The sequence below is a fragment of the Pongo pygmaeus genome, chromosome 21 (genome assembly GCF_028885625.2).
Source record: "Pongo pygmaeus isolate AG05252 chromosome 21, NHGRI_mPonPyg2-v2.0_pri, whole genome shotgun sequence".
Classification (NCBI taxonomy): Eukaryota; Metazoa; Chordata; class Mammalia; order Primates; family Hominidae; genus Pongo; species Pongo pygmaeus.
In genome coordinates this window covers 48,748,683-48,761,608 of record NC_072394.2, presented here as the reverse complement: position 1 = coordinate 48,761,608, position 12,926 = coordinate 48,748,683, and the positions used below count along the sequence as shown (strand labels likewise).

Sequence of the window (12,926 nt, the reverse complement as noted above, 5' to 3'; positions counted from 1 at the left end):
CCCCAGAGAAGCCTCCTAATGCCACAACTGCCCCCCTCTCCCCTGCTCAAAATTCCCCATTGGCTCCCCAGTACACGCCAACTGTGCTGCGCCGGTGTGTTCTGGTGCCGAATTCTCCCCACTTCCCGGTTCGAACCATTTTGCAGTGTTTGCCATTTCTGGGATAATTCTCAGCCGCCGCGCCTTTGCACCTTTTGTTTCTCCTGCCCAGAACGCCACCCACACTCCCGGTCTCTGCCTTCAAGCTCAATTCCAGGGCCACCTCTTAGGGAAAGATAAGAATCGGCAGGGTGCAGTGGTTCATGCCTGTAACCCCAACACTTTGGGAGGCCAAGGCGAGCAGATTGCTTGAGCTCAATAGTTCGAGACCAGCGTGGGCAACATAGCGAAACCCTGTCTCTGGAAAAAAAAAAAAAAAAAAAAAAAAAAATTAGCCAGGCGTGGTGGCAAGCACCTGCAGTCCCAGCTACTCGGGAGGCTCAGTGAGTCAGGAGGATCGCTTGAGCCCAGGAGATGGAGGCTGCAGTGAGCCGTGATGGCGCCATTGCACTCCACCCGGGGTAACAGAGTGAGACCCTGGCTAAAGAAAGAAAGAAAAGAGGGCCGGGCACGGTCGCTCACGCCTGTAATCCCAGGCACTTTGGGAGGCCAAGGTGGGCAGATCACGAGGTCAGGAGATCAAGACCATCCTGGCTAACATGGTGAAACCCCATCTCTACTAAAAAATACAAAAAATTAGCCAGGTGTGGTGGCGGGCGCCTGTAGTCCCAGCTACTCGGGAGGCTGAGGCAGGAGAATGGCGTGAACCCGGGAGGCAAAGCTTGCAGTGAGCCGAGATGGCGCCATTGCACTCCAGCCTGGGTGAAAGTGCGAGACTCCATCTCCAAAAAATAAGTAAATAAAATAAAATAAATAAACAAAACAGAAAAGAGAGAGAGAAGAAAGAAGGAAGGAAGGAAAGAGAAAGAAAGAAAGAAAGAAAGAAAGAAAGAAAGAAAGAAAGAAAGAGAAAGAAAGGAAAGAAAGAAAGAAGAAAGAAAGAGAGAAAGAAGAGAGTATCAGTGAGTCTAACTGTGCCAAGCACTTTGCCAGCTTCCAACCCTCACGAAAACTGCGGGTACAAATTATTAGCTCCATTCCAACTGAGGAAACTGAGGCTCAGAAAGGTTGAGGGCTGCCCATGGTCACAGCAGCTACCCGTGCAAGTGAGATGCACACCCAGTTGCTTCCCGCTTCTCCTCGGTCGCAAGGGGTTTCTCTGCCCCTTGTGTGTGTCCAAGGCAGGCGGTCCCTCTCTTGGAGTGGGGTTGGGAGAAAAGGACATGGGCTCCATTTGGCACTGGGGCACCTTCAATCAGCCCTGCCCTGCCCCCCGCAGGTACGCCATTGACCGCGAATCAGATTTGGACCAGATCTTCGATATCGATGCGGACACAGGCGCCATCGTGACTGGCAAGGGACTGGACCGCGAGACGGCCGGCTGGCACAACATCACGGTGCTGGCCATGGAGGCGGGTGAGCTGGGCGCCACGCCCTCTCCAAGGAAAATATGGGGCCCAGGAGCAAAAGCTGAGGGGAGAAGCCAAGGGCTCGGGGTTAGAGCCGAGGCAGCGCTGTCAGTCAAAGCCGACGGGGGAGGGGCCAAAGGTTGGGGTGGTGCAAAGAGCAAGAAACTAGACAAAGATCTCACAGAGGTGAAGGTGAGGGCAAAAGCTGATGGGTGCGAGTAAAGATCCAGCAGGGTTCCAAGTCAAGGGAGTAGGGCTGGTTCCAAGTCAAGGGGGTAGGGCTGGTCTCAAGCTAGGCTTTCTTCTCTCATCATTAATTGAGCATCTGCTACGTGCAAGCCCTGTTTTAGGGGCTGGGGATCCAGCCTTGAACATGACAGAAAAGCTCCTGTCCTCATAGGGAGAACAAGTCTATCAACAGAGAGAAAGCATGGACATAATATGTCAGGTGATGCTAAGTGCTAAGAAGAAACAAGGAGAGAAGGAGGCTGGGAAAGGGAACTGGGAGGAGGAGGTGCATTGCTTCTCTTAGGGGAACATCTAAGAGATGAGGAAAAGACATTTCAACAAAGACCTCAAAAGGGGAGGGAGTCATGCTGACATCTGGAGGAAGAGCATTCCAAGCAGGGGGAACAGCCAGTGCAAAGAGGCCCTGCGGTGTAATTTGCCAAGCACGTTGGAGGAACAGCAAAGAGGCCAGTGTGGTTGATGAGGGGCAGCGTGGTCAGCCAGAGCCACTGGAGAGTCTTTGGACTTTACTCCAAATGAAGTTAGAGTCATTGGAGGCATTTGGGGAGAGGAGGGATGTTCTCAGTCAGGGTACCTCTGGCAGCTGCATTGAGAAGAGCCTGGAGCCTGAGAGGGAAACGGGGCCTTAGCTAGAAGCTGAAAGCAATAGTGCTTGGGAGATAGGACCATGGCCTGGCCCAGGGCAGTAGCTACAGAGGAGGGGAGGAGGAGGTGAGAAGTGGCTGGCTTTGGGATATAGGCTGAAGATAGAGCCAGTGGAACCTGCTCATGGGCTGATGTCCTGGGGAGAGATGGAGAAGGGTCACGGATGACTCCAGGGTATTTGGCCTGAGTTTCTGGAAGAATATGTGTCTGTGTGTGTGTGTGTGTGTGTGTGTGTGTGTGTGTGTGTGTGTGTGTGTGTGTGTGTCTTTTTGGTGCAGCTAGGGAGAAATGTGAACTGGGAGAGAAAGAGAGAGAGCCCTGAGACATGGCATCCAGGTAAGTAAGGCTGTGGAGGTGAGGAGCTGAGAGCACTGGGAGAGAGGCCACGGGGAGTGCCCTCGGGCTTCCTCCATGCCCAGAGCAACACTGCCACTGCCATGGCCTCCACCTGCTCTCCCAATTTCTCTACCCCATCAGCCCTCAAAGTCTCAGGCATCAACAGAGCCACCAATAAGCAATCATGACAACAGGAATATGATTGAGTCTCTGAGCTGCAGGCGTGCAGGCAACATTCAAACTCGCCTCTGCCCATCAGGACCCCAGGCCCCTCTGCCCCAGGCCCCTCCTGCCCCAAGCTCCTCCTGCCAGCCCTCTTCCTCCTCCCCTAGCTGCCGTCCCCCCATTTCCCAGGCCCCACTGGCCCATTCTGGGGTCAAGGAAGTCCCTAGGCTGAAGTTCCGTTCATCTCTTTCAACTGCAGTTTAAAAGGAAATACAAAGCTGGCTCAGACCTCATTGCCTGCTGCTCTGGAGCCTTTGAATCCACTCCTCCACCGCGTGAAAGGGAGATAACAAAGGTGGCTGGAGAGGAAGTGGCGGCTGGACTTGGGGGAAGAGAGCTCCCCCTCCTTGCCTCCTCAAACCTGTTCCCTGGGTAGCAACTGAGGCTCTGGGCTGCAGACAGAGTAAGAGAGGACTGGCCTTGCTGCTGGGCAGGGATGCCTCCTCTCCCTACTCACAGATACACACCCCCCCCAACCCCTCTGCCACCAGCCTATCACTGGCCCAATGTCCCACCACCAGCAACAATCTCCTCTTGGGTTAAGCATTGTGCTTCTACCCAGTGGGTCTCTTTCAGAAAGCAGCTAGAATAGCATACGAAGCCTGTAAGGCTGCCATTTCATAGGAGAGAGAATCGGGGGAGGGGTACTCCTCCACAAACATTTTATAATTTTTGCTTCATATATATATATCCTGGCCTAGATGCTTTCTAGCACATACTTTATTGAATTATGATCAGTAGCATGATTAGCACCCATTTTCCTGATGGGAAAATTGAGGCTTGGAGAGTTTGGAAACTTGCTTGCCAAAGATGTGCACTGGCAAAGCTGGGATTTGGACCAGGTGTGCTTGGTCCCCACCGCATTGCTGCATGGCCTCCCTTTTCTCGGCACTCTCTGCTGTCCGAGCCCCACCCCCATCCCATCCATCAACCCCAGTAACTGACCGTGGGGAAGGAGATGTATCTCTGAAAGGAGAAGACTAGCCACTGGGCTCGAGACCCCCCTTCTTTGAGCTGTGATCCCCGGCCCCTGCCCACTCCTCACCCAGGATATTAATTAATGGGAAAAGGAATGGTTTTGCTTCAGAGAGCTGGTGGGAGGATCAAACAGCATAACTCATGGGAAGAACTTAGCCTAGTGGTTGGTGCTTAGTAAGTGCTCAGTTGATGGTATCTGTCGGTCTTGACTCTGTTCCGCGCCCTTTCTTGTGATGAGCTCATGAAATCTTCACCCCTAAGGGGTGTCCATTCTACTGCCATCTTCACTGTGGGGATCAGGAAACTGACTCAGCAAGGCGAAGTCATTCGTCCAGGTTCCCAACCCCAGCCTGCCTGACTCCAGAGCCCGGCTCTCCTCAGCTGCCCCTCCACTCCTGTTTCCCTGGTGCTGGCACAAAATCAAGAGCTCGCACAGGCCAGGCACAGTGGCTCACGCCTGTAATCCTAGTACTTTGGGAAGCCAAAGGGGTCAGATCACTTAAGTTCAAGAGTTCGAGACCAGCCTGGCCAACATGGCGAAACCCCGTGTCTACTAAAAATACAAAAATTAACTGGGCATGGTGGCACGTGCCTATAATCCCAGCTACTGGGGAGGCTGAGGCACGAGAATCACTTGAACCCAAAGGCAGAGGTTGCAATGAGCCAAGATCATGCCCCTGCACTCCAGCCTGGGCAACAGGCAAGACTCTGTCTCAAAAAAAAAAAGCTGTCACAAATAACTGACCCACTCTTCCTTTTCACCATCTCCATGAGATTAGAACAAACTTATTATCCCCATTTTACAGATGAGGAAACAGAGGCTCAGGGAAGGACAGGGATGGCCCCAAGATCACAGAGCAAGTCCTGGCAGGGGCAGGCTCGACCCAAGACCTCCGGCTTCCCAGAAGCCAGCCGGATCCCCAGGTGCATGGCCATCGGGTCTGCCCGCCCAGCCCCATGCCCTCCTGCCAAAGCGTCCATTTGGCTTCCTCAAAAACAGAAGGGAAACTCAGAGGGTCACGGCGGCCCCACCTGCTCCCGGTCATAATAAACATGAGGTGACAAGAATCAGAGGGGAAATATTTATACACAGCGGCGGCGCTTGGTGAGCACCTCAGAGAATGTTGCACTCAGCCAGGAGCCGCCGCCTGTCATACTGGATTACCTCAAAGACTCCCGAGCCGCTTAGTATGCCGGCTCCCCTCTCCCTGAACTTCTGAGTCATCCATTCTGCCCGTGCAGACGCTCCTTCCACTGACATTATCTTTAACTTTTTGTAATCATGAAATATTAATGACCGATATTGAATTTAAAGTACAATTTGTGTCTGAATCCTTCAGTGGAAAGGGCAGTTGTAAAGGGACAGTCTTCAAAGAGACTGGGTGGGGGGAGGTCTAGGGGAGACTTGGAAAGCCAACACTGGGAGGGGGGAGTGCCAAGGGGTGCACCCAGCCACACTCTCAAGAGTCATCCAGCCCTAAGCTGATCTGGAGGGGTAATAGCTAGATGTCCAGGACAGCAAAGGGTTAACCAGACTCACCAGAAGCTTCCCCATCTGGGTCACCCCAGGCCAAGTCACGTCTCACAGCACCCTGCTTTTCCCTTCATGCCACAGAGCACGTGTTATGATTTTTAGATGCATCTGGGTGAGTATTCGTGAAGATCGCTCTTCCCTGGGAAACTGTACCTTCCATGAGGGCAGGGCCCAGTCTATACCCGCAGCACACACAGGCCAGGCACGCAGTAGGCATGTGTGTTTACTGAATGGATGAATGAATGGGCTTGCGTGCCCAGTTGGAAAAACAGGAATGCATGATGGAGAAGAAATGCTTCTAGTCACAGGGTTCCCAGTTGGGTGGGCCTGGACAGGTCACTCCCCATCTTGTTACCTTGGTTTTCTCATCTATAAAGTGGTGACAATCATACTTAGTTTATCGGATAGCTGTGACAATGGTAACTATTAATAATAGCAGCTCCTGGCTGGGCACGGTGGTTCACGCCTGTAATCCTAGCACTTTGGGAGGCTGAGGCAGGCGGATCACCTGAGGTCAGGAGTTCAAGAGCAGCCTGGCCAACGTGGTGAAACCCCATCTCTACTAAAAGTACAAAAATTAGCTGGGTGTGGTGGTGGGCACCTGTAATTCCAACTACTTGGGAGGCTGAGGCAGGAGAATTGCTTGAACCCAGGAGGTGGAGGTTGCAGTGGGCTGAGATTGCACCGCTGCACTCCAGCCTGGGAGACAGACCAAGACTTCATCTCAAAAAATAATTAACAATAATAATAGCAGCTTCTATTTACTTAAAGCTTACAATATGCCAGGCATTGTGCTGAATGCTTTCTATAAAACATAAATCCCCCAAGGATTAGAAATAATGTGCCTCAAGTGCCTAGCGCAGGTGCCTACTGTGTGCCTGACACACAGTAGGTGCTCTTAATAGTCAGGGAGAGAATCTGAGAGGAGAGGGAATGTCAGAGATGGTTGGCTCCAGCCCCATACCCATCCTCCAGCCCCATACCCAACCTGGGGAGACAGAAACCAAGGAAGGCAGTCCCCCCATGAGGCTTTCTGACTCCCAGTCTGTGCCTCTCAGAAGGACCACAGAGGAGGCCTAAGGAGGCTGGAGGAAGGGACAGGGATGAGGAGTGAAGGTCGCAGTGGGGTCTGAGCAGCAGAGAGTGCTAGGTTTCTCCTGCAGGGACCCACACACACACCAACAAGCCATGTACCCGCAGCCAGTGTTTTCTGGGGCCTCTTGTCACCCACCCCAGCCAGAGCTGGGCTCTAGGACCCAGTGATGAACGAGGCTTGGCCACTGACCTGAGAGTTCACGGGTGGGTGGGGAGAGACCCATTGACAGTCAGTGACAACACACAGTGAAAGTCATGGGGTCGCAGTGATTCCTGAGGAGCAGGGAGAGACTGGCCCACCCAGCGAGGGCCAGAAAACCCTTCCCAGAGGAGGGGACATCTATTTTTTTGTTTTTGTGTGTGTAGTTTTTGTTTGTTTGTTTGTTTGTTTTTGGTAGAGAGGGAGCTCTCACTGTGTTACCCAGGCTTGTGTCCAACTCCTGGGCTCAAGCAATCCTCTCACCTTGGCCTCCCAAAGCACTGGGATTACAGGCATGAGCACCAGCACCTGGCCAAGAGGACATCTGAGTTGGGTTTCAAAGGCCAAGGAAGTTTTTCCATGGGCAGAAAGGGGACTCAGGTGCTCCCGGCAGAAAGCCCCCTGTGTGCAAAGCCCTAGGAGCTTGGATGTCTGAGGCCATTCTGAGAACAGAGAGGCTGGGTGTGGCCAGGCTCTGGGGCTGGAGGGTGTCCAGAGCAGGTGAGGCAAGGGGTGAGTGAAGAAGCTCACTGGGCCTGTACAGAAAGGGTCTTGGTGTCCCATGAGGAACCAGACATCTCCTGGAGGTGACAGGGAGCCAGCGCAGGTTTTTGAGCAGAAGAGTGGCGTGATCAGATATTTGGTCCCCAATGTTCCCTCGGGTTCGTGGGGAGGATGGCTTGGAGGGGGCAAACATGGAGGCGGTGGAACATATGGGAGGCTGTCAGGCTCAGCTTTGGGCTGGAGGGTCCAGGGCAGGGCCAGGGCAGGTGGTTGGGAGCTCCAGGGAGGCTGCCCGGGAAAGAGACATGTCACAGCTCTGCATGGAAGGGGCTGCTTCAAGAGACAGTGAGCTCCCTGACATCAGAGGTGTGCAAATCAGGCCCGGAGTCCTCTTGGACTGGATGACTCCTGGGATCCTGTGCCACCTTGAGTACCTAACGGACCCCAAGGGGAACAAAGATTTTGTGATATCCATGGAGTAGGACAGCTCAGAACATTAGGGACCAGCTCAGCCCCTGGGGAAGGAAAGTTCCTTCATCTCCCCTTTGAATTTCAGGGATGTTATGATTTCAGGGTCCCTGCTTCACCCAAAGTCCTTCCCCACCCCTTCCTTGGAGGAATAAACTTCCCCCCAATAAGGTCAAAGCTTCCAGTCTCCATGTGGAAGCCAAATAGATCACTGAAGTCCCTTCAAGGGACAGAGAAGGGCACCTGAGCCTCCTGCTCCCGCTGGGGGGGCATGGGGACAGGGCAGGGAGTGCAAGGAGTTCACTCCTGTCTACCCTGACACCCCCTTCCCTGGAGCACCCCCCTCTGCTCGCCCTGTGCGCCTCACTGTCCTGCCTGCTTGTCTTGGCGGGCTTGTAATTGGGATGATAAATCTTCCTGCCCAGCTGGCCAGCTCTAATCAGAGCCTGGTGTTTGGATGCAATTTAACTCCCTCAGGGAGGAGGGAGGGGCTGGGGGGATAGTGGAGAAGAGGGTCCAAGCTCTGCTCCGTCCCCACCACTGCAAGTGAGAGGGAAGGCACTTTCTTTGAGCTGACCTCTCTCCTCTCTCTCTCTCCCCCTCCCACCCCACCCCCACTCTCCTTCCCACTCCCACTCTTGCAGCTTCACTTCTCTCTTTCTCTCCAGGCTTCTGTCTTTCTCTGTGACAGCCAAGGAGAGCCACAGAATCCAACTCCATTTGTTTTACTGATGAGAAAATCTTGGTCAAGAGACAGAGAAAGAGAGAGGCAGGAAGGGGGTCCCAGCACTAGATTGCTTCTGAAATGGAGGGGACGCAACCCCTGATACAACAGAGTCAGTTTATCCAAGAAGGTCTCAGTTTCTCCCCCTGCACCTCCCCAGCATCCCTCCTGGAGCGTGGCCGTGGTCAGAGATGCCACAGACAGTGGAATCCATTCATTTGACACATCTTTATTAAGCATCTACTACGTAGCGTGCACACAGTTGCTAGGGATACAGCAGTAAAGAAAATACACAAAAATTCTGCTTACATACTAGGGGAGGAGATAGAGGATGAGAAAGTTAAATAAAAACAGAGGGTGCTGGGTAAATGCTACAAAGAGGAATAAGGCAGGGAAGTGGTATTTGGTAGTATGGCAAAGGGCACATGGAAATAAGGTCTTTAGGGGAGGCCTCCCCTAGAAGAAATCTGGGCCAAGACCTGAAGGAGGTAAAGGAGTAAACTCAGAGCAGAGTGAAAGAGGGAAGGAGGGGTAGAGACGAGGCCAGAGAGGCCATAGCAGGATGATCATGGGGGGCCTTGTGGGCATGGGGGACTTGGACTTATCCTTGGATTGCCCAGAACTGAGAGCAATCAGGGAAAGCTTCCTGGAGGAAGCAGAGAAATTTGTTCAGGGCCTTGAAGGCAAGATGGATTCTGACAGCTAAAGACAAGAAAGGCAACATCATGTGGTGGTTAAAAACTCCCCTTTAAAACCAGACCCAGGTTCGAGTCCCAGCTCCTATGAGACTTTGGGCAAGTTGTCTCACTCCTCTGAGCCCGTTTCCTCATCAGTAAAACAGCAACAATACCAGTCCCTGCCTTCCACCGTGGTTGACAGGACGAAATGGGGCAGCCCAGACCCTGGTCCTTGGCACGTGCTTAATATGTGTCTGTTGCCATTCTTCCAGGGAGGAGCACATTCATAAGAGTGCCCTAACAGGGGCACCAGGCCAGGTCCCGTCTCCTCTTGCCTTCCCATTGGCCCCCAGCCCCATCCCCACACCCACTCAGGTTGGTCCAGATGTCAAATGAGTAACTCTAGTAGGGGCTGGGATCCTCCTTGGAAGAGATTCAGAGTCTTATTATCCACATCCTCCCGTCCCACCCCAGGGCCTTTGCACGTGCTGATCCCACTACCTGAGACAATCTTTCCTTTCCCATCCCCCTCGTACAATTACTTCCCAGTCAGGACTCGGTAGGACTCAGCAGAAATATCATGTTTTTCCAGGAAAAACATCCTGCATCCCACCAGGCAAGACCCCCTACTCCAAGCTCTCACAGCTCCTTAACTTTTTTCCCTCAGCTCTTATCACAGTCTGGAGTAATGTCTGTACCTGCCACTAGACCGAGACCATGCTGTCTTGTTCACTGCTATGTCCTTGGTACAAAGGACATGCTTGATCCACAACTGTCAGCAAAAACCACAGGTTTCAGTTCCAGATTGTCCAGTCCAATCCCCTGTCCGTTATACAGAAGAAACTCTGAGGCCCAGCGAAGGTGAGAGACCTGCCCCACTGCACAGCAGTTCTCCTGCCCTGAGTTTGGTCTCTTCCCTAGGCACCCTGAGCTGCCCAGCCTCCTCAGGTCCCTCAGACCCCTGGGGCTTCACCTGCCACCTCCCCGGATTAATGGTGAGGCAGCTCAAGGAGGAAGCACTGGGCCAAAGCACGTTTCATTTTAATTTAGGAATCGGTTAAGGCTGCAGGCCTGCTCAGCCCCAGTCTGTCAATCAGCCTTCCTCAAGGCTGCATCAATTAGTTTAAAAATATTGAATGTAATTTTGCCTGACACAACATATTGCAGCTACTGCAAAATATAATTTATTTTAGAAGAAGAAATAATTAAACTAATTTGCATGTCAGTCAGCTGAACTGAAAAGCCAAGAGGGGAGGGCTGTGGGGGACCCAGCCCTTGGAGGGGGCACCTGCCGCCGGCCATTGGGTGAGATCCACTTGGGCCTGGGTCTAAGCCGTAGCTGCCACTGAATGGACAAATGCCCAGGCAGCAGGAGGGCCCCTGACATTGTATCAGGACCAAGTGCTCAACTTGGAGTCAGGAGGGTTCGGACCCAACCCCAGCTCTGCTGCTGACTCCCCTAGGGCTGTGGGGAAACTCCTGCCCCTCCGTGGGCCTCAGTTTCCTCATCCAGAAAGTGGGTTTAACAAGGCCTTCTTCAAGGGTTATTTCAAGGATGACACGAGGTCATAATAAGACAGAGTGTTATGAATTGGAAAATCCTGCACAGAGATCAAGATTAATCAACAGATGGATTCCTTGTTTTATCCCAGAAACATTTAAGGTGGCAAAAATAGGATTATTTTCCATTCTAAATGATACTAATTGTGATAGGAGGGGTTTGGAAGAAGCCAATCAGGCTGGATTCCTCCACCTCCCAGTCACCCTAGGATAGTGGTTTGCAAACCTTGCTACAGGCTGATTCTCTGGAGCTGTTTAAAAAAAAAAAAAAAAAATCAATGACCAAGCCTTGGGCATCGGTGTTTTTAAAGGCTTCCCAGGTGATTGTGATGTACAGCCATGCTGGAGACCCACTGCCACAAGGGCAATGGCAGTGGCAATGGGTACTGACCTGGGGCCAGCCCATGAGCTCTGGGATTCCAGGCCAGCCCTACATTCAGGAATTCCTAGAATAAGATCTGCAGGTGGCAATTTTGGCAATTTAGAGGTCACTCAGCTGCCCCACCTTTTAGGTCTGAGACTCTCACTCATGCCAAGGGCATTAGGGCTTTCTCACAAGGTAACCTGTGACATTTTAAAAGAAGAGGTAAGAGAGGCCGAGCATAGCCCAAAGCAAAGGTGCTTAATGGGAGTCTCATCCGCAGTGAGGATCCAGGAGCAGATCACTCACTCAGCAGTCCATCCTGCTCTACCTTCGACATGGCCCATAGGACCCTGTCTCTCCCTCTAGCCCATACACCCCCACCACCCTCCACTGCAGGGGAAAGTGCCCTGTAAGGTCACTTAGGCCCTGGCCACCCCCTCTACTCTCCGTCTGCCTCTGCTGGGAGAGAGGCGCCTGTTCCTGGCTGTGGGCCTCACCCCCCTCTTCCCAAAAGCACCGACCGTCTGTCTGTTGAAATTCTCCGACAACGCACTCTTAAAAATAACGGTTCACCCGGCATTCCCAGTCACGACTCCCATCTCTCGCCCCGGAAAAGCCCCCTCTAATCACTGGAGTGGCAGATCTGGTGAGCTTAGAAGATAATGTGCCCCTGGCTAAGGGGAACTCCAGAGAGAAGCCGGGGTCTGAGTTAATTAAGAACTCAGCCCCCTCCTTTTCCTGACCACCCCCGGCGCCCCCAGGAGGTGGCTTCACCTGCCTTCCTATCTCTGTTTCTCTCTTTATCAACACGTGGGCAGCTGCCGTCAGCACACAGTGGATCCTGAGTTCACAGCCAGAGGCAGCCGACCAGTCCCACTCCCCGCAAAACTCATGGGGAGCCTGGATGCCTGGAAGCTTTCAGGCTGCCCCTAAGAGAGCTCCCTGCCAGTCCAGCCAGAGAGCCCCATCTTCCAAGTCACTGCTTGGAAGTGAGGTGTGGTTTCCGCCTCCAGGAGATGTTCCTGAGGTCACTGGCAGGTGGAACATGTCAGTAATGAACATGTCAGTAATGAACATGTAGCCAAGATAGCAGAGGATGGGGCACCAGAGAGCACTCAGAAGTCTGGGCTGGTGAGGGGTTAGAAAGCACCAACATTCAGGGCACTGCTCAGACAGGACAGGCTGGGATGAAGTATTCCACATCCTAGAATTATTTAATGTCATTGCTAATAGGACCCTTCGAGGATGTCTGCTTATTTACAAATGCTTATATAGCACTTGCTACATGTTGTACACACAGTTTTAAATGCCCTGCAGATATTAACTCAATCTGTCTCTTCACCGACCTATTAACCCATTTATGCCTGAGGTTGCAAGTTTTTGAATTTTTGCAATCAGACCTTGGGGAAGACCTTGAGCAGTAGGATATAAATAACTCTCACATGCTCAGCGTTCCAGTAATGGAACGCTAGGCATAATTGGGTCAATATTAGACCGATTTTGCAGGTGAGAAAATTGAGGCACAGGGAGGTCAAGTGACATGGCTCGGATTACACAGACATAAAACGGCAGAGCTGGAATCAGAACTACCCAGCATTGCTCATAATCACTATGCTCTGTTCATTTTCCAGGTGTGGAAACTGATGTCAGAGAAGGCAGGGTCTTACCCAAGACCAAACACTGGGTCAGGGACACAGCCACACCTGGAATTCAAGCCTCCTGCAGTCTCATTCTTTCCAGGCTTCATTCATTCATTCAGCAAATATTAATATATTAGAATTTACCTGTACCATATCCCATAATGCTGGTAGCCCAGAGATAAATAAGACAGGGACCATGATCTTGAAGACATCCCAACTT

The 12,926-nt window shown here is 52.3% G+C and overlaps 1 protein-coding gene across 1 annotated transcript in view; it reads left to right on the top strand.

The window, feature by feature from the left end:
- Positions 1-12,926, top strand: part of CDH22 (cadherin 22) — a 134,462-nt gene that overhangs the window by 107,417 nt on the left and 14,119 nt on the right. The window contains exon 8 of the mRNA XM_054467663.2: positions 1,379-1,515. Coding sequence (XP_054323638.1) covers positions 1,379-1,515 — 137 coding nt within the window. The remainder of the gene's footprint in view (positions 1-1,378; positions 1,516-12,926) is intronic.